At 44.3% G+C, this 24958-nt stretch overlaps 1 protein-coding gene across 1 annotated transcript; it reads left to right on the top strand.

Annotated features, from left to right (window-relative positions):
- The first annotated feature begins 16936 nt into the window (after positions 1-16936).
- On the top strand, positions 16937-24958 carry LOC309334032 (uncharacterized protein). The gene is made up of 4 exons (XM_081848214.1): positions 16937-17038; positions 21178-21401; positions 23371-23489; positions 24718-24958. The coding sequence occupies exons 1-4, from the start codon at positions 17022-17024 to the stop codon at positions 24877-24879; spliced, it is 522 nt and encodes a 173-aa protein (XP_081704340.1). The 5' UTR covers positions 16937-17021; the 3' UTR covers positions 24880-24958.

Here is a 24958-nt window from a genome sequence, read left to right as displayed (position 1 = left end):
ATCCAAGACTGTTACAGCAGGCTTTTGTACTTTCCAAAAACGGGGGAACAAACATTCTTGTTTGTCTGTCCCAGTAGCCCTAAATTAATTTTTCATAGCATCTAAGATAACACTTAAATGATATTCACATAATACTGTTGTACTCAGGTCCTGCTTGTGGGCTTCCCATAGGCCACTGGATTGACCACTGTGAGAACAGGATGCTGGACTAGATGGGTCACTGGCCTGATCCAACAGGCTCTTCTTATATTCTTATGTTCTCAAGAACAAAAGAAGAGCCCTAGTCTAGCATCCTGTTCTCACAGTGGTTAGCCTGATGCCTTTGGGAAGCCTCAAAACAGGACATGAGCACAACAGGACTTTTCCCACTTGTGATTCACAGCAATTGGTATTCAAGGATATACTGCCTCCAGTACTTTGCTCCTCTGCAGTCTTTTTTAAAATTTCATTTCTGCAACATGCTGCTTTGCAGGTCATCTAGACCTGGGCTCGAGGTTAAGCTAACTATGAGCTGTAGCCAACGCTTGTTCTGTAAGAGAGTGGATAAGATACAAGCCATGAAGTATAAGGTTCAACAACTTGGAACCCAAATGCTGCAAACCCAGAAGTAAGTGTTCTGGTTTACAAACATTTTTTCCAGAAGCCGAACATGCTCTTTTTAAATGTTTCACTTCAGATTAGAGTGTTCCGCTTTGGATTTGAGTGTTGCACTTCCATTCTGAGTGCCACGCTTCTGTTTTGAGTATTTCGCTTCAGATTTGAGTGTTACACTTCCGTTCTGAGTGCCACACTTTGAATTTGAGTGTTCTGCTTCGGATTTGAGTGCCACGCTTCTGTTCTGAGTGCTACGCTGAGGGCTGTCGTCTGTTGAGTCCTGAGCACAAATGCAACAAAGAGGTAATATATGGAACTTATATTTGGTGCTTTTGTTTTTGCTATTGTTTGCGTTTTTCTTTTTATGACTTTTTGGTTTATTTCTTTTTGTGACTGTGTGGAACCCAGTTCAGCTACTGATTGATTGATTGATTGATTGATTGATTGATTGATTGTGTGACTGCGGAAATGGATAAAAGCTGCAAAGCCAAGAGGACCATAAACAGAACTACAATAGAGGTAAAGAAGCAAATTATTTCCAAGCATGAAAGTGGGGTCCGTGTAAGTGATCTGGCAATGCAGTTTGGTATGGCCAAATCTACAATTTGTACCATCTTAAGAAATAAGGATGCCATTAAAGGAGCCAGTGTTGCAAAAGGTGTTAAAACACTCACAAAGCAGCGAACACAGACAATTGAAGAAGTGGAAAAAATTCTTTTAATATGGATAACTGAAAAACAGTTAAAACAAAACAAATTCCTTCCAGTAGCACCTTAAAGACCAACTAAGAAAAACAGTTGGCAGGTGACAGCATTTCTGAGAGCATAATTTGTGAAAAAGCTTTACATTTGCAAGCCGACCTCATCAGAAACACCCCTGGAGCAAGTGCTGAGGGTGAGAGTTTCAAGGCAAGTAGAGGGTGGTTTGATAATTTTAAGAGGAAAAGTGGCACACACAGTGTGATGAGAAATGGTGAAGCTGCCAGTGCCAACAAATTAGATGCTGACCGATTCGTTTTGGAATTTAAAGATTATGTTGAGTCTCAGGGCTTCGTTCCCCAACAAGTTTTCAACAGGCCTCTTTTGGAAGAAAATGCCATGGAGGATCTACATAACAAAGGAGGAGAAAGCATTGCCATGAAAGAAAGGCTGACACTTTTATTTTGTGCAAATGCAAGTGGAGATTTTAAGTTGAAGCTTTTGCTAGTCTACCATTCTGAGAACCCCAGGGTATTTAAGAAAAACAATGTCATAAAAAGCAAATTGCATGTGATGTGGAGAACAAACAGCAGAGCTTGGGTAGCAAGGCAATTTTTTATTGAGTGGGTTCATGAAGTGTTTGGGCCAAGTATGAAAAAATACCTCCAAGACAAAAATCTCCCAATGAAGTGCCTGCTTCTTATGACTAATGTTCCAGGTCACCCTCCAGGATTGGAGGAAGAGTTGTTGGAAGAGTTTGGCTTCATCACTGTAAAGTTCTTGCCCCCCAACATGACTTCTTTCATCCAGCCCATGGCCAGCAGGTCATATCTAATTTTAAGAAGCTTTACACTAAAGCATTGTTCCAAAGGTGTTTTGAGGTGACCTCGGACACCGAGCTAACCCTCAGAGAGTTCTGGAAGAATCATTTCAATATCCTACATTGCTTACATATCATAGACAAAACATGGAGGGATGTGACTCAGAGAACACTGAAGTCAGCATGGAAGACACTGTGGCCAGAAACTGTCCCAGAACGTGTATGTGAGTTTGTTGAAGAGGATTCACCTATTGTTGGTGAAATTGTGCCTATGGGAAAGTCCATGGGCTTGGAAGTGAGTAGTGATGATGCGGAGTTAGTGGAGGACCGCAAAACTGAGCTCACCACAGAAGAACTTCGAAACAATCTGAAGGAGCAGCAACAGGGGGCAACTGAGGAAATATATTTGGAGGAGGAGAGCAGAGAACGTGTATCTATTGCAGTGATCAAAGAAATGTTTGCAAAATGGACTGAAGTGCAAACTTTTGTTGAAAAATATCACCCTGATAAAGCTGCTGTAAGTCATGCCACTAACACTTTCAATGATAATGCTATGTCTTACTTTAGGCAAATTTTAAAACATTGGCAAAAGCAAGTCTCAATTGAAAGTTTTTGGGTGAGGAAAAGAATCAGCGGGTCTGAACCAGGTTTCAGTGGTGTAAAAAAAAGCAAGGGAAGGAATGGCAGGAGAGGACTCACCAATTGTGATTCTGGAAGGGAACCCTGACACCCCCCCCCCCAATCTAAACAATGGCTATTATCAGTGCAGGTAAGAAAAAATTACATTTTCATTTTTATCATCTTCAATAGTGTTTTATTGATTTTACAGTACAGTACATTGTTTATTGCTTTCATTTTATGGATCAATGGTCTCATTAGATAGTAAAATTCATGTTAAATTTCTGTTTTAGGGGTTGTTTTTAAAGGTCTGGAATGGATTAATTCATTTTGCATTACTTTCCATGAGAAAGTGTGGTTGATATTTTAACAATTAAAAAATCAAACCTTGAGGGGGAACGATGGACATATGAGGACCTACTAACTAAAACAGAATCCGGGTGGAGGATTAGACCATATGAAGAAATAAAAAATAAGTTGACTGGTTGGATTCAATATCATCAAATAAATTCAATGTGGACGGAAGATAAAAAGATTGGAATAAGTGAGAAAAAATCCAGATTCCAGACTGAAATAATAGAAAGTAAAACAAAATTACTATCAAAAATGTACAACCAGTTACTTGAGTGGGACACCAAGGACGAGGAAGTAAAGGAGGTGATGGTGAAGTGGGCGGTAGATCTAGGGTACAATATAGAATTTGATAAATGGAAGGCTTTATGGCGTACAGATATGAATTATTCAGCATGCACGACACTCAAGGAAAATATGTATAAGATGATGTACAGATGGTACATAACGCCGATAAAATTGCATAAAATTTATAGAACAGGTGATAAATTGTGTTGGAAATGTAAGAACAAGGAGGGCGAATTCTTCCACATGTGGTGGACGTGCGAGATTCTCAAGAAATTCTGGGAATCTATTTATAATGAATTAAAAAAAATTCTTAAATATACGTTCGTCAAAAAGCCTGAAGCCTTCCTGCTGGGGATAATTGGCAAGGATATTAAAGAAGAAGATAGGACCTTTTTTCAATATGCAACAGCGGCCGCTAGAACCCTCATAGCACAGTACTGGAAAACATCAAAAATCCCAACATTAAAGGAGTGGCAATTTAAATTATTGGATTATTTAGAATTGGCAAAATTGACACAGAAAATAAGAAATCAAAAACGTACAAAATTTAGTAATGAATGGGATAAATTTAGAACATATATGGAAACAGAGACAAGGGGAAAATCAAAATGTTAATCAGAAATATATATGTATCAAAAAAAAAAATCACAGTAGGCATGAGATAACACTTACTACGTTATAAATTTCATTTTGGAATAGATACAGCAGATAGATAACTAAGATAACATTATCCGAAATCGAGATAAAGGGAAGTCGATCAATGTTGTTGTAAAATTAATGTTAAGTTGTGTTGTTTATGTTGTATGTATTGTATGTTTTTTCTTTTTTTATGTTTGTTTCATTTATTTTTGTCTTTTGTACGTCTGCGAAATATATTTATGCAAAACTTAATAAAAATATATAAAAAAAAAAAGAGAGAAAGTGTGGTTTGGTTTTGGAACGCTTTGGTTTTGGAATGTACCTCCGGAACGGATTAAGTTTGAGAAGCAAGATACCACTGTATTATGTCTCCTATTCAGCAAGGATTTCATAGAATCTTAGAGCTGGAAGGGACCATGAGGGCCATCTAGCCCTTCTGTACAATATGGGGGGGGGGATCTTAGTGCAAATTTCTCCTAATATACATTTGTAATATACCTAAAATATACCTAAAATAATGGTATATTCTTTTCACCAATATGTTCATTTTGAAGGACGCTTTAACCAATGTATACTGATCACTTGACTGGAGAAGTGCATTGCACAATTCATGAATGTGCAAATTTTGAAGGATGGCTGTGTTTTGATTCACAAATTGTTTTGGAAACACAAAATCAGTTAGGTTTGCCATGAAATATGAAGTGAAATTAAATTCTCCCACATCCCTATGTTTATTCAAAGACAGACTGAATGTACTCAGTGGAGCTTATTACCTTGAAAGTGTGTTTAGGGTGCAGCCTCAGATTAACTCCTTCTTTCACCTGGAGTACTGTATTGTGTCCAGTTCTGGGCACCACAATTTAAGACAGATATTGTCAAGTTGGAAAATGTTCAGAGGATGACCAGGATGATCAAGGGTCTGGAAACCAAGCCTTATGAGGAATAGTTGAAGGATTTGGTTATGTTTAGCCTGGTACAGAGGAGACTGAGAGGAGGTGTGATTGCCAGCTTCACGTACCTGAAGGGTTGTCACATGGAAAATGGAGCAAGCTGGTTTTCACCTGTTCCAGAGGGTAGGACCTAAACCAATGATTTCAAAAATGGAGATTCCAACTAAACATCAGGAAGAACTTCATAAAAGTAAGAGCTGTTAGACAGTAGAAGGGACTCCCTCAGGAGGCTGTGGGCTCCTTCACTGGAGGTTTTCAAGCAGAGGATGGATGACCATTTTTTAATTACATGCCATTGAAGTGAATGGGGAAAGCCTGCATACATAGGAGCTCAACAAATGCACTGAAATAGACATGAAGATTTGAATCAGTATTGAGGATTAATTGTGCCTGATTGTTTCTTACCAACAGTCAGGTTATTTCCCCCACCCTCCTCCAGGAATTTTAAAAGTACACAAGCTGTGGCCCATTCTAAATTGCACTCATTCCATGTATAGTGAGCAAGCATTATAGCTTCTTGCCTCTCCATAATCTTCCTTCACTGACTGGCCATACAAGTATCAGCGCATCAAAAAGCTGGACATTTCAGGCCTCTGCATAGTTTGGAAAGCAATCAAGTTTAAGGGGAGAAATTCTAACTGGCATTAAATTAGCCGCCACCATTGCCATAGCAGCGCTGGTGTTTTATTAAAAAGTTGCGTAAGCACCTTGCTGTGCCATGCACACAGGAAAACAATTTAATTTCCTCTGCCTTATCACAAGCTGCAGAGACAGCACTTCTACACGTAAGGAAGGATTAACGCAAAACTCGGCACTCCAGTGTTGTGATTTATGGGAGGCACGCCTCGAGTGCATTGCATGCCATGACCCCTCCCCAAGACCCAACTGGTCTCATACTCAAAAAGGGCAACTCCATTTCCCAACACATTCAGTTCCAGTTGCTCAATTTTCAAAAGCAACATGCTACATAATTAATTGGTTCCTTCACACTGAAGTGCAAGAATACCACTCTGCAAATGTGTGTGTGTGTGTGTGTGTGTGTGTGTGTATGCCACAGTTGTTCTTGCATATCATAGAATCATAGAATCATAGATTTGGAAGAGACCACAAGGACCATCGAGTCCAACCCCCTGCCAAGCAGGAAACACCATCAGAGCACTCCTGACATATGGTTGTCAAGCCTCTGCTTAAAGACCTCCAAAGAAGGAGACTCCACCACACTCCTTGGCAGCAAATTCCACTGTCAAACAGCTCTTACTGTCAGGAAGTTCTTCCTAATGTTTAGGTGGAATCTTCTTTCTTGTAGTTTGGAACCATTGCTCCGTGTCCGCTTCTCTGGAGCAGCAGAAAACAACCTTTCTCCCTCCTCTATGTGACATCCTTTTATATATTTGAACATGGCTATCATATCACCCCTTAACCTCCTCTTCTCCAGGCTAAACATGCCCAGCTCCCTTAGCCGTTCCTCATAAGGCATCGTTTCCAGGCCTTTGACCATTTTGGTTGCCCTCCTCTGGACACGTTCCAGTTTGTCAGTGTCCTTCTTGAACTGTGGTGCCCAGAACTGGACACAGTACTCCAGGTGAGGTCTGACCAGAGCAGAATACAGTGGCACTATTACTTCCCTTGATCTAGATGCTATACTCCTATTGATGCAGCCCAGAATTGCATTGGCTTTTTTAGCTGCCGCGTCACACTGTTGGCTCATGTCAAGTTTGTGGTCAACCAATATATAGATCTTTGTGTCTGAGACCATAGAGAAGTAATGCCAAGCAGAGTAGAGACTTCTGGGCTGGGTGGGCATTCCTTCATGAGGAAGGACAGAACACTTTCTTTGCATGCAAAGGGTTCTAGATTCCTGGGCATCTTCAAGTATGACCTGCCTGAAACCCCAGAGAGACGGTGCCAGTCAATGTAGACAATACTGATGATGGGCCATTGGTCTGCCTAAAAACAAGGCTTTTTTCTATGTTCAGAGGAATGAGCATAGTTTCTTCTTTTCATGCAAAAGGATCTCCAAGTAGGGCTGGAAAAAAACTGCTGTTTCTAAGCCTGGAGAACCAATGCCAGTCAGCATAGATATTGCTGAGCTGTATGGGCCCTTAGTCTGACTCAGAATAAGGCAGCTTCATGTGTTCATCACAATTCCATTAAAAAGGGGACGTATCTCTTTGGTAGAGCATCGGCTTTGCATGCAGAACATCCGAGGTTCAATCTCTGGCATATCCAGGTAGGGCTGGAAAAGACTCCTTTCTAAAGCCCCAGAGAACCATTGTCCACCAGTGCAGGCCAGAGATAAGGTCCTTTTGGATATGGTTGGATTATAACTCCCCTCATACCTGACCGGTGGCCATGGTGGCTGAGGCTGCTGGAAGTTGGAGTCCAGCAACATCTGTTAGACAATGGTGAGCTTGATGGACCACAGTTGAAATTGGGGCAATGCTATAGCTCATGCTTTGCATTCAGGAAGTCCCAGGATCAGATCCTGGCATCTTCAGTTGAGTTTCCCAGATGGGAGGTGTCAGGGGTTCAGGGAGAGAGGCGCAGATGAGGGAGGAGACAGAGAGTGAGGGGGAAGGATTCCAGAGTGACGAGGAAGAGGATGACAATGACCCAAGATTGTCCATGAGTCCGTCCAGTGAATCGGAGGACTCCCAAAAGGGAGCCCCTCTGGCCAAGCCAAGGGAAGCTAGAGGGGGAAGCAGTCAGGAGCAGGGAAACGAAGGGGGAACCCCCAGTGGGAGTTGGAGAGCGAGACCGGCTGCTCCGCTGGAACGGAGTGAGGGGGGAGGAGTGACCAGTGTGTCAGAAGGAGCAGAACAGGAAGCAGAGAGGGAAAGGAGATCAGGGCAAAACGTCCTGCCGGAAGGGGAGGAAAGTAGTATCGAGGGCAGTGTAACTGTCGAAGGGAAGGTCAGGAGCAACGTACGTGCGCCAAGTTCAAAATGGGAGGCGCGCAGAAATGAAGAGAGTCCTGGGGAGGAGCCTGGTCCCAAAGCCCGAAGGAGGGGGGAGGAGGCGGCAGAGGATTCAGCCTCTGGGGAGTCCCGAAGGGAGAGAACACAGGGGGGCAGAAAGACCCTGCGGAAAAGGAAAGAGAGAAAGAGGTGGACCAGTACAAGCCTCTTAAACTGGTGTAGAGGGGGGACCGACTCAGAGGGGACTTCAGCGGTCTAAGGGTAACAGACGTAGAGTCACGGAGCTCGGATGCAAAGCTAATAATGTTCTTCAATAAAAGCTTTTGTACATAAGCTGGAGTGGACTTTGGTCTCTTGTGAGCTGGGACCACGGGTGACTCTGACAGGAGATAATTGAAAACACCTCTCTCTGGCTGAAATCCTGTGGAGTCACAACTACTCATAGTAGTAGAGAATATTGGGCTAAAATCTATCTTCCCCCTTAGGTGAACAAATAGACTGAGTCAATGTAAGGCAGATCCCTACACCCACACACAGAGAAGTGGCTTTATTTTAGAGCCTGACCACTCTGGAAGAGATGTGGTTCTGCAGCAAAATACACAACCAGTTCCTGCAGCATTAGCTACTAGATCACTGGACTCCAGGAATACAATAGCTGACCACCTCTTAAGAGTAAGAGGGGAAATCAAAGAACTTAAGAGAGAAACAAAATATCCTTCCTGAACCTACTGGCCTACAAGCATGTTCCAGAATAAAATTAATAACACTAGAAGCTGTCAGCACGTGACAGTGGCCACATACCCTGGAAGCGGCTTTGAGTAGCTAGCTAAACCAGGTGTGGGTAGTCAATGGGTCTCAAATCCTCAGTGAGTTAGCAACTTCCCCTGCATGCAAAGACAGGCTCTGGTGGATTGAGTGGACGAAACCGATAGTGGGTCCAGTGGTCAAGAAGGTGGTTTCTGCACATGCTATGGAGGGGCAGATACGGCTTGTCAACCTGGGAAGGAAGCCCATCTAGGAGAACTCTGCTCCTAAACCTCCTCTGCCTTGCAGCTATACTCATCATGAAAAAGGCTTTGGGAGTAAACCCCAAGGAAAGAATCTGTACCTGCTGCCTCATGGGACATCATCGGGAGAAGAAAAGGCTAAGGAGTAAAGGTAAAGGGACCCCTGACCATTAGGTCCAGTCGTGACCTACTATGGGTTTGCGGTGCTCATCTCGCTTTATTGGCCGAGGGAGCCAGCGTACAGCTTCTGGGTCATGTGGCCAGCATGACTAAGCTGCTTCTGGAGAACCAGAGCAGTGCACGGAAATGCCGTTTACCTTCCCCCGGGGTGGTACCTATTTATCTACTTGCACTTTGACATGCTTTCGAACTGCTAGGTTGGCAGGAGCAGGGACCGAGCAACGGGAGCTCACCCCGTCGCGGGGATTCGAACTGCTGACCTTCTGATCGGCAAGTCCTAGGCTCTGTGGTTTAACACACAGCACCACCCGCGTCTGAAGTGGAGTCCCTAAGACTGTTGGGTGGCACCTTGTATATCTCCTTCTGGCAACTCCTGCAGCCAAGCTGGTGCCAAACATATAGCTCTGCTTTTCTTTGGGCCATATTAGTGAGACCAGGCCAGGGTGTGTGTGTCTTGTTGTCTGGCCAGCCCAGGACTTCCATACATACTCCCTAGGCTTGCAAACCAGAGAAGTCACTTTGGTGCTGCTAATGGGGCACAAGCAACATGGGAGGCAGCAATTACGAGTTACTGGTCTCTGCACCCATAGCAGGTGCTGTGATTCGCCTGCAGTTTGACTTCTCCCCCCAAGACACATTCCATTGTCTCTCAAGACAGACGGATGCCAACAACTAATACTAATAGAACATAAATTATCTTTCATAAACTCAAAACTTTGAATCGTTTATTACTGCTTATTAAAAAAAAAAAGCAGCCAAACACCATAAATTCACATTTGCAATGCAGCTGTCGCCATCCCCTTCTCAAGTCACAAAATTTAATTGTGAGTATAAAAATTACAAGGTAACTTAAAAAGAAAAGGAACTGACTTAGCAGAAAATCCAGGCACATGGCATTCCAATAGCACCCCCTCCTGGCCGCTGAAGTGAAGCTGGAGATAACTGGAAAACAACAAAAAGAAAGCTGCAAAATATGTGTTACATGAAAATGCATGTAACTGTAACCCAATGGCCCTTTTGAAAGAAGAAGAAAGCACATTTTGAGGGGGGTTATGAGGAGGGACACGTGTGGCACTGTGGGTAAAACCTCAGTGCCTAGGACTTGCCGATCGTATGGTCGGCGGTTCGAATCCCCGCGGCGGGGTGAGCTCCCGTCTTTCGGTCCCAGCTCCTGCCCACCTAGCAGTTCGAAAGCACTCTTAAGTGCAAGTAGATAAATAGGGACTGCTTTATAGCGGGAAGGTAAACGGCGTTCCGTGTGCTGCGCTGGTGCCGGTTTGCCGGAGCAGCTTCGTCACACTGGCCACGTGACCCGGAAGTGTCTGCGGACAGCGCTGGCTCCTGGTCTGTAGAGTGAGATGAGCGCACAACCCTAGAGTCGGACAGAACTGGCCCGTACAGGCAGGGGTACCTTTACCTTTATGAGGAGCAAAAAGTTGTGGGCAGGGAAGAGGTGCTTAAGCCATCCTTCCATCCTCTGCCTTCCTGTTTTGAATCATCCCAGTGGCCTTTTCTCTTTCTTTCACATTTGCCTTTAGAAACACATATTTTGAGCCTTATAGGGAAGGTGTGATTTGGAGCAAGAAAACGGCAGGTGAGGAACAGTTGAGCATTTTCTTCCTTTGTGCATCTGTGCTCCAAATCACCCAAATTCAGAAGCCAGTTTTTCCTTCCTTTAAAAAACAAAAAGAACCAGTAGCAGCAAGCAATGGGTGAACCTCAGTTTCAGCAGTAGCTTGTGGATAGTGGACTAGGGCTAGTCCCCTAGTTGGTGGCTAATTCCCTAAATGATCCTCTGGCACCTCCTTTCCAAAGCCCAGGAAGCTTCTGCCTGGCTTAGGGAGAGAGGTGCAATGCTCATGCACGACCCCAATCGCCCTCACAAACCTATGAAAATTTTCACTGCACGCCACTGAGTTTCAGATTTGTTCAGCTTCTCATTTTCTTGACTTCAACTGATATGTAGAAATGACTTTATGATCTGAAAATCATAGAGAGGATGTATGTACTTTTGTCTGGGACGTGGGTGGCGCTGTGGTCTGAACCACAGAGCTAAGGCTTGCCGATCAGAAGGTCGGCGGTTCGAATACCTGCAACAGGGTGAGCTCCCATTGCTTGGTCCCTGCTCCTGCCAACCTAGCAGTTTGAAAGCACATCAAAGTGCAAGTAGATAAATAGGTACTGCTCCGGCGGGAATGGAAACGGAAGTGAGGTGAGGGATAACAAAGAAGCAAATTTCTTTATTATTTATGGGGAAATTCTGAATCTTGAGAGGAGTTGTTGAGGGAGAAGAGGGGATCGTTACTGTTCCATAGTGAGAACAGGAATTTCTTTTTTAGATTTGAATTCAGTAGAAATCACATTTCCTCAAAGATGAGGATGAAATAATAATAATAATAAATAATAAAATTTTATTTGTACCCTGCCTTCCCCAGCCAGACTCAGGGTGGCTAACATCATAAAACTAACACAGTATACAAGAACATAAGAACATAAAAACAGCCAATCAATTAATTAAAATACATCTTAAAATTAGTTCAGAGCAAATTAAAATCTGGACAGATGGCAGTCCATGGGTAAAATAAAAGAGATCCCAGCACCAAAAATCTCCCTGGAGTGGCGACTCTTACACTTCTTTGCTCCTGAGAAAATATAACCTCTCTAATTCAACACCAGATTGGTGTGATGATGACTGCATTGTTTAAATTCTTTAATTTATGAGATGTAATGACACTCGTTGATTTTGGAAAATGTGAAAACAGGATTTCTTTTTTATTTTGTCTTTTAAAAATCCTTTAAAAAAAGATTCCTCTTGTGAATCTATGACTCTGGAAGGAGACAAAGCTTCATTATGCTGGAATGCCCATTATTTTCATAGCAGAGAGCCCCAGAAACCTACGTGAAAGCAGGATATCTTCAGGAGAAAAAGGCTACGGACTAAACCCTACACAAATCTGGAGTGGAGTCCTTAAGATGGTTGGATGGTATCTTGTATGCCTCCTTCCAGCAACTCCTGCAGCCAAGCTGGTGCCAGACTCTGCTTTCCTTTGGATCACAACAGTGAGAGGGAGGTATTGTCATCTGGGCAGCCCAGGATCTCCATACACACTACCCAGGCTTGGGCCCCAGAGAGGTCACTTTGGTGCTGTCATTGCAGCAAAAACAACACAGAAGGCAGCAGCTGCGAGTTACTAGTCTCTGTAGCCACAGTGGGTGCTGTGATTCTCCAGCAGTTTGACTTCATCCCCAGAGGTACACTCCCTTATCTCTTAAGACAGACGGGTGCCAACAATTCCCTTCACATCAGCTCTCAGGACGACCAGCTCATGACCAGCAGCATGTACACCATGTCTTGGGCTGATTGCACACACTCATAGGTGCCTGCAGCCAATGGCACTGAGAGTCAAATCTACACCAGGGAGATCAGGGAAGGAAATGTGGCTCTGTGGTAGAGCATCTGTTTTGCATGCAGAAGGCTGCAGGTTCAAACCCCAGCATCTCCAGGAAGGTCTGGGAAAAGACTCCCTGCAATCATGATATAAGGGTCAAAAGGAGGAAATATACTTACTATGCTTTGTACCATTGCAAAGACAATAATGTCCTCTTGAATGTGTGCGAGTAGCATTGTTCAATTCCCACCCACTCTCTTGGTTTTTGGTGTTGTTGAGTTTTGCTTTTGTTTTTTTAAGAATACTGTAGCTACTTCTCTGACATCTTTATTTTGAGAATGCCATTGATCAGTCCCCTCGTCTATACTGTATGTTCCACATTAAGTCATTATCTCTGCTGTTCACTCCATTAATTCTGCTAGTTTTATTAGCAAAGTTCTGCTGCCTAGTCCTGTAACGGTGACAAGCATTTCGAAAAGCTAATCTGACAGATAATGACTCCATTAAGGGTTGAATACTAATTGGTTTACATTAGGGGCCTGGAATTAATTGATGCAAATAAATTAGCACCTGAGCATGCATCACCCCAGCTTTGGATTTTCCTAAATACCAAGGTGTTTGGGTTTTTTTTTTTAAATAAAACTTTGCATCTTCAGAAAAATGTAACTGAATATAAACAAACAGGACAGGTAATTAAAATGTGGCAAGAAAATCTTCCAAGAAAGGTTTAATATTGCCTCCCAATTGATCTGACGGGGAGAGGGTGCTTTGCTTGCACATTTTTATTAGGTATTTATGGCTTATATAAAAAAATGCTTTTTTCTTCACTTCCAAGACCCACAATTATCATTATGTTTGTTATTATGGCAAATTATTGCTGCTAATAACAGCTGTTAATCTAATCTATCAAAATGGCACTTTATTACAATTTTAAATGGAGAGTGCAATTTGTGAGGTTTGGGGGCTGTGCACATGCGCACACGCTGATGCGACCTCAGTTCATCCAGTGGCAAACCATATGCAAAAACTCTGTCCTCCAATTTGGGAAAGCCTGTTTGTAATCATCACACCAAATTGGGCAAAGTCTTACCAAAGACACATTTTGATTCAACATCTTAATTAAAAATGGTGTCTGGTGTCCAAAATACAGATGAAGACCATCTTCGGAACATTGTGTTGAGCAATACCTTAAGAGTCACCCAAATCAGTGAGTGCAGTTTGGATCTGTGACAACAAACAGAGTGAAATCACACAAAACTGGAATATGATGTCCATACAGATGTATTCACATCAGACCCTCCAGGTGTCCCTATTTTCCAGGAACGTCCCTGATTTAGAGAAGCCATCCCTGTTTCTGATTTGATCCCAGAATGTCTTTCTTTTCCTTAGGATGTCCCTTTTTTCCTTGGAGAAATGTTGGAGGGGATGGAGTTATCCCACCCCCGAGCTGTCTGAAGGCAATCCTGTATAATGAATGTTTTTTTATGTTTAAAGTTTTATTGTGTTTTTATGTATGATGGAAGTTGTTCAGAGTTCTGGGGCAACCCAATAAGATGTATGGGGTATAAATAGTAAAATTATCATTATGGAATGGCCCATCCCTATTTTCATCAGTGAAATGTTGGAGGGTATGTCACACCAGTGCAGTTTATTGTTTGTTAGTTTGTTAGTTTGTTGGTGTGTGTGTGTATCTCCAAACAATAAAATCATAAAAAGTAATTTTAAAAAAAAGAGTTAAAAGCAAAAAAGAAACTAAAAACAAACCTCCATAAGCCTGGCAGAATAGAAAAGTTTTCAACATGCTTTTAAAAGTTGGCACAGAAAGTGGCCACTGAATCTCCATTGGTAGGGTGTTCCACAGGACTGGGCCAATGGCACTGCAGCCTCAATTTCTTGTTGCGTGTTGAGGTCCCCAATACACCCCAAAGGAAAACACAATTGACACTTAATTTTTGTTTAATTTTTTTGGCATATTTTTGGCCACAACTTTATTCAAATACAGCAATGTGAGTGGTTGCTTAGGCATTGGTAGCACTAACTGCCCCTGCACGGGGACAGCTCTGACATTCGCACCCCCCACAAAGTCAGGAAGGGTAAGTCACCTGGGGAGAGAGACGGGACAGGGAACCATGCCTCACCTCTCCCCAGCATGCTCCCAGGGGCTTGCATGGCCCTAGCCCCTTGCCAGGGGGTTTCGGACAAAAGCATGGGGGAGCCCCTGGGTTCCTTTAACGGTAAAACCCTTCAGCAGCAGAAGCAGCATCTTGGAGGGGCAGGCACAGCCGAATCCATACCCCTCCACCAGCAGCAGCATTTTGGGGGGCAGGCACAGCCAAATCCATACCCCTCCAGCAACCAATTCCAGACCAATGCCTAACCGCAAACTTTACAAGTTGTGACGATTTGCTACGCGGTAGGTGAAAACCAAGTGGCACACACTAATCAGCCAAATGGCAAAATTCCTACCGGGCCCCTGCCCCAAAGCAGACGACCCCATGACAGGCAATAGCAAGGTCAAGCAAACAGCCTAACATTAGGGAAGGGAGGGCGGGTGATCCGAAGCGAAAGAGGACGTCTGTTGCTGCGTGCCTTGTATTTAACAAATAGGGCTGTCAATCACTAAATGGCAACATCTAAATTTCCCCAGTAACAGCCCGCCCCTGCTTACGAGTTGGCCAAACCATCTGCCCAGAAACAGCAAGGTGTCTTGGAATCCCCAAACGCAAGATGTGCTCTCCGTGATGGAGAACACACTTTGTCAAACAAGCCCCAGCTACTCAGGGAATGACCAAAAACATTCCTGCAAGTGATCTCAGAGAATGAGCTGGAAAATAAGGGTTGCGGCAATCCTGGGGGTACCCTGGGCCCATGTTCTCCAGGGCTTGAAAATAAACACAAGGAGAAAGCTTGATGGGGGATATCAGGCACAAGCATCTATCACCACCCGATTTTCAATCTGTTGCACCAAAAAATAGGCAAAGTCACACCAATGTCATATTTTAGTCTGCCACCTTGATTCAAAATGGTGCCCAGCATCCAAACATAGGTGTAGGCTACTGCCTGCATCTGATATGACATGAGGCAGATTCCCATGTACATATCCTCCACTCCTGCAACACTCCAGGTGGGATTGGCCACACACACACCAGGCCAAAGCTCTGCCAAACCTCCTTCTTTTGAGGAGATGTGTGTGGTGCTTGGAGGAGTTTAATAACAATGGCTGGCAGGCCATAGAGCTTTTTGGTCCTCATGCACACTGTTGCTACTGTATGGAAAGAGCTCTCCTAGCTTTGGGGAAAGCTGTTGTTCCTTGCAGTGACAATGACACTGCCTCTTTAATGAGGCTGTTTCTTTTCCAAGGTGCTAATCAAGTGAGATCAAGGCATTCTTTGCCACAGCTCCGTTGCTAAGTGATGATCACACTTTTGGGGCTCACCTTGCAAGACTTTGGAATTCAAACTATCATATTCTAACAACTGTGCCCAGGAAGAGGTACTCTGCACACAGTGTAAATTCCTTTGTGAATTTATCACATATGTTAACATTTCTCTTAATTTTTGCATCCTTGCTTCCTCTTCTTTTTCCTTTCCTTTCTAATGTTTCCACTCTGTGGATTTGGGGGGAGGTGGGGTGAGGGTGATTAAGTCACAATGCATTTAAAGAATGGTATAAATTAACTGAGGAGCTATGTTCAGGGTTGGCTCCAGCTTTGAATGGGTCCACACTCAGCAAAGTGCCTACTGATAAGGCCCTTACTTCACCATTTCCCCCTCCCCGCACCAGTCTATTTGGCACAGTGTTCCACAATGAGGGATGTGGGCAGCGGTGTGGTCTAAACAACTGAGCCTTTTGGGCTTGCCAATCGCAAGGTCAGCAAATCTGCATGACGGGGTGAGCTCCTGTTGCTCTTTCCCAGCTCCTGCCTAACTAGCAGTTCGAAAGCACACCAGCGTGAGTACATAAATAGGTACCACTGCGGCAGGAAGCTAAATGGCATTTCTGTGCGCTCTGGTTTCCATCACAGTCCTCCGTGTGCCAGAAACAGTTTAGTCATGTTGGCCACATGACCTAGAAAGCTGTCTGTGGACAAACGCTGGCTCCCTTGTCTTGAAAGTATAGATGAACACCACACCCCATAGTCACCTTTGACTAGACTTAACCATCCAGGGGTCCTTTACCTTTACCCACAATGAGGGTTCCTACATCAAGTGAATTGTGGAGAATTCATATAGATTATCCTGACTAATATCATACATATAATTAACTAGTGCATAATCTGACTGTCACAAGTTTATGAGTCTTCAAGGGCAGCCCCACACAGACCAAATTGCCGGGAAATTACCAGAGCATGGAGTACCATGGCCAAGTCATCTCTGTCCCAAAGGGGCCTCCAAACACTTGTCTAGCCAGTTTGAGAGAGATTCAAGTGATAGGCTGAAAAGAAACACTGAAATCATTGCATCATAATGTCCTAACAGCTGATGTGACAATATAATGTACCAGATAAACTGATGACTTGTACTTTGCAACTTCCTGACCAAAACAACCAGCTGAAGGGGAAAAAAATCAATGGAGCATCTAGATTGGCAAGTACTCACCAAGAACTCTTCATACCCAAGTAGCTCCCATAAGCATTCCTAACAAGTGACTATTAGATTTATTTATTTGATTTATTTACCGCCCTTCACCATAAGATCTTGCAGCAGTTCACAATATAAAAATACATGGTAAAAGCAAAAATAAATAGTTAAAACAACAAAACAATAACATACCCCTTCCACAAACACATTTAAAAGACAGTAGAATATTATTCAGACAATGGTCTGGATGAAAAGGAATGTTTTTGCATGATGCCTAAAGATATAATAATCATAATCATAATCATAATTTATTATTTATACCCAGCCCATCTGGCTGGGTTTCCCCAGCCACTCTGGGCGGCTTCCAACAAAACACTAAAATACAATAATCTATTAAACATTAAAAGCTTCCCTAAACAGGGCTGCCTTTAGATGTCTTCTAAAAGTTTGGTAGTTATTTTTCTCTTTGACATCTGATGGGAGGGCATTCCACAGGCGGGTGCCACTACTGAGAAGGCCCTCTGCCTGGTTCCCTGTAACTTGGCTTCTCACAGCGAGGGAACCGTCAGAAGGCCCTCGACGCTGGACCTCAGTGTCCGGGCAGAACGATGGAGGTGGAGACACTTCTTCAGGTATACTGGACCGAGGCCGTTTAGGCTTTAAAGGTCAGCACCAACACTTTGAATTGTGCCATATATATCAAAGGTGCCAGATGAACCTCCCTGGGGAGAACATTGGGAGCCACTGCAGAAAAGGCCCGTTCCTGTGTTGCCACCCTCCAGACCGCTTGTGGAGGAGGCACACGAAGAAGGACCTCAGATTATGAATGTAGAGTCTGAGTTGGTTCATATCCTCTCTCTTGATTTTCACTTATTGCTAAGTATCGATTCTCAGAACAATTCAGCTAATCATTCACCACCTCACAACTTATGGCCAATGTAGGATTAAACCTTCTGGAGGCCCCCAGGCAGTCAAAATCTCAGGGACCCCCTGACAGTGATGTAGGTTTCTGAGTCAATGGGGGTTTCTCTTCCAAATTCTTTCAAGATCAAGTCAATATTATTTGGATCCGTTGTCACAGGAACCCTAAAAGGCGTGGGGGCCCATAGGTCAGTGGCTACTTTGCCTATTTGTTAATCTGGCACTGGCTATGGCTTGCCACCTGCTTCCAAAGTTTCACATAAAAATTTGGCTTCAGCTCATGCTAGGAAGCAAGTTTCCCCAAAGCATTTTTAAAGACTACTGAACATAGAGATTGCTGTGCATATGGGACCCAATCCAGCACTTTTCAGTCTCATTGATTCTAATGAAAATATTTAAGCACATGATTAACTCTTCCATTCAAACCCATGCTTTTTTAGAAGTGCTTAACTTTAAAGGCAGCATTACCTCAGAGAAATAATTTTGCTTCCCCATCCATTACAAGCTTGCTCCTAGAGATAGCTCAGTCTCTTTTGCATGTCAAAAGTCCCAGTTTCAATGCATCTCCAGGCCAAATGATCTGGTAGCAGGTGATGGGAAGATTATCTGCCTGAGATGCTGGGCAACCGCTGCCAGTCAGAGTACACAACACTGAACTACAAAAGGCAATAGTCTAGCTTGGTTAAAGGTACATTCTAAGAGTATGCCTGGGACGTGGGTGGCGCTGTGGGTTAAACCACAGAGCCTAGGACTTGCCAATCAGATGGTCGGCGGTTCAAATCCTCGTGATGGGGTGAGCTCCCGTTGCTCAGTCCCTGCTCCTGCCCACCTAGCAGTTCAAAAGCCCATCAAAGTGCAAGTAGATAAATAGGTACCACTCCAGCGGGAAGGTAAACAGTGTTTCCATGCGCTGCTCTGGTTCGCCAGAAGCGGCTTAGTCATACTGGCCACATGACCCGGAAGCTGTATGCCGGCTCCCTCAGCCAATAAAGTGAGAAGAGCACCACAACCCCAGAGTCAGTCACGACTGGACCTAATGGTCAGGGGTCCCTTTACCTTTACCTTTAAGAGTATGTTTGTCCTTTTCAGGAGAGAATTGTTTGTCTGAAGTAAACAAGCAACTACCCCACATGTGCCTACTCAACTGCTTCAGTGAACAGAACTGGCACTACAGTGGTACCTTGGTTCTTAAACTTAATCCATTCCAGAAGTCCGTTCCAAAACCAAAGAGTTCCAAAACGAAGGTGCACTTTGCCATAGAAAGTAATTGAAAATGGAACAGTCCGTTCCAGACTTTTAAAAACAACCCCTAAAACAGCAATTTAACATGAATTTTACTATATAATGAGGCCATTGATCCATAAAATGAAAGCAATAATCAATGTACTGTACTACAAAATAAATAAGACAGTATTGTAGATGATAAAAATTAAGATTTTTCCCCCCTCACCTGCACTGATGATAGTCATTGTTTGGATGGGGGGCTTTTATCCATTTCCGCAGTCACACAATCAATCAATCAGTAGCTGAGCTGGGTTCCACACAGTCAAAAAAACAAATTAACCGAAAAAGCCTCAAAAACAAAAATGCAAAATAAATAGCAAAAACAAAAGTGCCAGACTTAATCCATTCCAGAAATCCATTTGACTTCCGAAATGTTTGAAAACCAAGGTGCAGCTTCTGATTGGTGCAGGAGCTCCGGAAACAATAGCCGACAGCTGAATCAGATGTTCATCTTCTGAAAAACTGTCTTCGAAGGATTTAACTTCAACCAGCTCCCACAGAGCCATCTAGCCACAGCTTCCAAACATCTGGTCAATGTGTCTGGGGCTGATGACAGCCAGCCCAAAACTCTGAACAAGCTGGGCAAGAGGGCACATAAAGATGTTAAATTTAATTTACCATCCTCCAGTCCTTATGCTTTAAGGGAAGTGCTTACAACTCTGGAGATAAGCAAGCAAGGAAAAGAGAAGTTCCATATTACTGTGGTGCTTCTGTTTCCTTATATATATATCCATAAAGCTATGTGTGTGTTTGGAAATTCAGGTAATATATTCATTGCCAGTCTTGCTTCATTCAGATATTAAAGATAAACTATGCATTAAACTGATTTGTGAAAGTAGTATAAATGTTATTGTGGAGATGAGCTCATATGGCCTTTGTTATAATTTCATGATGGTTCAAGGAGGGGAAATGGGGAGAGAGGAGAAAGAGAGAAAATAAAGTGCCAAACCCACTATTGGCTCAGTTCCCACCCACCCCTGGCATGTGCCATCTAATAGGTTACCCCCAAGAAAGGACAGGAGAGAAATTTAAGACTGCATTTCCCCTAATTCATCCTTTTTGAAATAATAACCAACCAAAACTCATCCATCCTTCAAAATCAGCACTACTCCAAATTTTACAATATGGTTCTCCAGCTGACTACAGTGGTAACTTGGGATGCGAATGGGATCCATCCTGGAGCCCCATTCGCATCCTGAACAGAACGTAAGACGCAACTGCGCGTCTGCACTTGCGGCGTTTTGCCGCTTCCGCGCATGACGTCATTTTGACCGTCTGCACATGCGTGAGCGGCAAAACCCAGAAGTAACACGCTCCGTTACTTCCAGGTCGCTGTGGAGAGCAACCCGAAAATGCTTATCCTGAAGCGTATTTATCCCGAGGTATGACTGTAATGTGTAAAAGAAAGAAAAGCATATACTATGGTGAAGGGTGCACAGAGATGTATATATTGGTGATAATGACACAGTGTTGTGTTGAGGAACATTGTTTTGTAAAAGTGTATATGTTAGGCAAAACAGGATAGAAAAGAATGTGTATATTAGGAGAAATCCACACTAAAATGATCAATTTTCATGAGGACTTTAAAAAAACAACATTGCAAACTTATGAAGAGCTGACCTTAAAACTGGGAAAATAAGAAACTGAGAGAAACCAAAACTGACAGATTTGGTCATACCTTCTCCCAAGGCAAAAGTGAAACACAGCATTAGTGCTGGCCACATGCAAGAATTTCTAAATAGTGCATATGTCGCATTTCTAGATCTAGATTTCCTTTTTCTGGATCCCATTATTCTACCAATAATTATCATATTTACATTGGGAAAAAAAATATTCAGCAATATTTTCTTGACTAGAAAAGATGTTGGCTATTCATAGGCAGAAATGTATTGTCATATTTCCACATTTTGGGATTCCCCCCCCCTTTCTTCTGTCCCCAGCAATGATGATGAATTCTATGAAACCAAACCAGAAGAGTTTGTGGGTGATGTAGTAGAGACACAAAAGAATGAAGACCCGGAAGGTGGTGAAAAAGAGGAGTATGTTGATGATGAAATGGACTCTGGCTCAGAACATCCCAATGGAAATGATGAGGAACAGCCTGCCACCGAAGAATACACATCCAAGGAAGCTGATAGTCCACAACAAATGACCCAGAAAGCATGTATGTTCCACAATCCCACCCGTTCATCAATAGACAGACTTGGGGGCCTGCAAGAAGCACTTTGCATAGTTCCCTTCTCACTTGGTGGTGAAGCTGGGTAGCACAACACCTCCCCTCTCACCAAGTTCGTGAGAGGAGAAGCATTCCACAGAGCTGTGCCACCAGTACCTCTCAGCTCATAGGCAGCGGCGTAGCATGGGTTGTCAGCAACCGGGGCAAGGCAAGTAATTTGCGCCCCCTAACCCGGGGCAAGGCAAGTAATTTGCGCCCCCTAACCCGGGGCAAGGCAAGTAATTTGCACCCCCTAACCCGGGGCAAGGCAAGTAATTTGCGCCCCTAATCCCTAACCCCTAACCTGCCGCCGCTGCCAGCTTCTTCTTGCTGCTGCCTGGGCTGGGGTACTTACGGTAAGGTAGCCACAACGGCGGCGGCGGGTCCGTGTCAGGTGATCTGAGGCGAGTTGCCGCTGGCGCTGCCGCCTAAACGACGCCGCTTGCCCGGAGGAGGAGGAGGGCAGAGAGGCGAGGAAAATGCAACATGGCCCAGCAGCTGCAGCGGCGGCGGCAGAGGCGGGGCTGTGAGGAGGGGCTGCCTGGCGCACCCTCCGCGGCCCTGACACGCGGGGACCGCAGTGAGCGCTGAGAGCCGCTGCCTGCCGGACGCCTTCAGCCCGGACGCTCGCACAGCTCGTCGGTTCCGCGAGACATGGGGCTCTGCTACAGCCTGCGCCCGAGGCTCTTCGGCGACTCCGGAGGCAGCGAGCGCGCCCCCCCCAGATGTTGCGCCCGGTGCAGCCGGCCCCCCCCTTGCACCCCCCACGCTACGCCACTGCTCATAGGGACAAGGGAAACTTGTAGTAAAGCTGGGCAGCAGAACGCTGTGCCGCTCTGCCACCACAGAAGCCTCCCTTACCTGGGTTGCTTCTGTGGCAGTGGTGGGGCAGGATGCTGGCAGGAGTGCTGCTGCTTCCATTTCTGCCACCTGAGGCAGCTGCCTCACCTCGTCGCATGGGTGGGCTGGCTTGGGCCCACTCCATGCCAAAAGATTCTCAGTCTGCTACATTCATAGCAGGGCACATTTCAGCCGTCTCAGAGTCAGAGGTTTCTACACTACCACCCACAGATCTCCCTCTATTCTGCATCCATGGCAAGCAAGAGGCATTACGACAGTTCAGCCAGGCAAAGGCACTCAGTGTGGATCAACGAGGGTGGATCAATGAAGTGTTTGACCTAGGGGATCTCATGGGCCTGATAGAGAGGCTTGGAGGGGCCTGAGTTTCTCTACCTTTGTTTTAGATGCTCAAGCAAGCCATTTTCACTCAACCTCATTTTCCTCCTGCCCCCAATCTTCAACATGTTCTAAACCGGTGGTCCCCAATTACCTAAGTACTGTGGACCCCCTGTTTTTCAAAAGCCAAGCCATGGACCTCTACTTTTGAAAATGTTGATATCTATGTGCTGGTCTTCCAGGCCACGTTGCCATGCAAATCACATGATCTGTGTGACAGCACAGCACCCAAAATTGTGTGTGGGTTGCATGGACCCCCAGGGTCTATGGACCACCAATTGGGAACCACTGCTTACAACATTCCACACATCATGTAGGGAAATTTATGTTCAATCCTGGTTGTGTCAGTTCAAATAAATATGTTTCTGCAGGCTTGCAGACTCCTCTCCAGGTATTCATTAATCACTACATTGACTGACCACATATCTTTGCTCTGCTGATAGGAGGGACCACCAAGATGGCTGTTATACAAAACAGGCGTAAGATGCAGCTAAATGTTGCAGTGTTTTCCAAAAGAAGTATGTTCCTGTTCAGAGCTTCTGCAAGCCTGAACCAACAGCCTTCTGATGACATTCAGGCTTCTTTGAAGTGGGAGGGGAGTTTCTCCAGCAAGGCACAGCCTCATAGAGCTCACCTATCTGTAAAGACTTATTTCCCTAGTCATGTTCCTATGATTTCTTAGTCCTAGATTCCATTTTTGGTGAGCTGCCTCCAAAGTCCTTGATCAAGATCAAACTTCTGTTTCCAAAGCCCCCACATCCTCTACAAAGACCACAAACAAAGCCATTGTTTTTCACTGAAGTAAGTGAACAATGATATACGTTCAAGATTTGTGTGGTGAATTTGTGGGATCAGAGATTTGCAAAGGATCAAGGTAAAGGGACCCCTGGCCATTAGGTCCAATCATGGCCGACTCTGGGGTTGCGACGCTCATCTCGCTTTATTGGCCGAGGACGCCGGCGTACAGCTTCCGAGTCATGTGGCCAGCATGACTAAGCCGCTTCTGGCGAACCAGAGCAGTGCACGGAAACGCCGTTTACCTTCCCACTGGAACAGTACCTATTTATCTACTTGCACTTTGACGTGCTTTCGAACTGCTAGGTTGGCAGGAGCAGGGACTGAGCAATGGGAGCTCACCCCGTCATGGGGATTCAAACTGCTGACCTTCTGATCTGCAAGCCCTAGGCTCTGTGGTTTAGACCACAGCACCACCCTCAAAGGGTACATAAGTACAATTTTCAAACCCTTGGAGTTGCCCCTGTTTCAGAGTTTTAGCATCCTTGTATGAGATCTGCAAGGGGACACAGATAAATAAGAAACTAGAAGCAAGGAAGAAAGCTGTTTTATTTTCAGATGTGAGATGAAATTTTGCATTAGATTACATATTTGTTTTAAACAAGTTAAAAAATTATGTTATGTATGTGTTATAATTTATTGCAACAGTGGGGCACCCAGGGCCAATTTTGGCTTGCCAGGGGTTCCAGTTTTTGCAAACTACATCTTCTTGTCAACCAACTGACACCTGATCGGTAATGACAGCTAATGAGCAGGAAGGTGTGGTTCAATTCTTTGTTGGCTGACAACAATAGTTCCATGTGCTGCATGCAGCCAACACAGCAGGATTTAACCCTAACACTCATGAGCTAATGATTGGGCCCAGAGTGGCTTACAAATCAATAAAAATAACATACAGTGCTACCTCGGGTTACAGATGCTTCAGGTTACAGGCTCTGCTAACCCAGAAATAGTACCTCGGGTTAAGAACTTTGCTTCCGGATGAGAACAGAAATCACACGACGGTGGCACGGTGCGATTAGCTAAAGTGGTGCCTCAGGTTAAGAACAGTTTCAGGTTAAGAATGGACCTCCAGAACGAATTAAGTTCTTAACCTGAGGTACCACTGTAGTCACAAAAGGAAAAGGAGATGGGGAGGGCAGGAGTAGGAAGGTCCGCTGGCTTTTGTTTTCTGTAAGTAAATCTTGGTGTAAGAATGTATCGCAGCCTCTTTTCTTCTGTTGTTAATTTTAAGGTTTCCATCGCTGTTGATGAAAGAAGACAGGATACCACCATGGATGCTCTTATAAAGGATGAGAAACAAGAAATTTTGAAAAAACATTATGTTCGCATTGGGGGCATGCTGGTTATGCCTGTACCTGTAGATGGTCCACTCTTCACTGATGAGGAAAAGTGATTGGGAGTCAAGTGACCACCTAGAAAAGCAAGAGCTGCACAACTACATCTTAGATAATAAAGTCAAAAAAGACCCAAAA

This window comes from Podarcis erhardii (genome assembly GCF_964252035.2).
Source record: "Podarcis erhardii genome assembly, chromosome: Z".
Taxonomy (NCBI): domain Eukaryota; kingdom Metazoa; phylum Chordata; class Lepidosauria; order Squamata; family Lacertidae; genus Podarcis; species Podarcis erhardii.
Note: the sequence above shows the minus strand (reverse complement) of the source record. Positions and strands in the feature narration are given on the sequence as shown.

Excerpts from the sequence above, each read along its gene's own strand:
- LOC309334032 (XM_081848214.1), top strand. Across the intron at positions 21,402-23,370 it reads ACAAATGACCCAGAAAGCAT|TCCTAGATTCCATTTTTGGT; the intron begins GTATGTTCCACA and ends ATGATTTCTTAG. Across the intron at positions 23,490-24,717 it reads AGCCATTGTTTTTCACTGAA|GTTTCCATCGCTGTTGATGA; the intron begins GTAAGTGAACAA and ends GTTAATTTTAAG.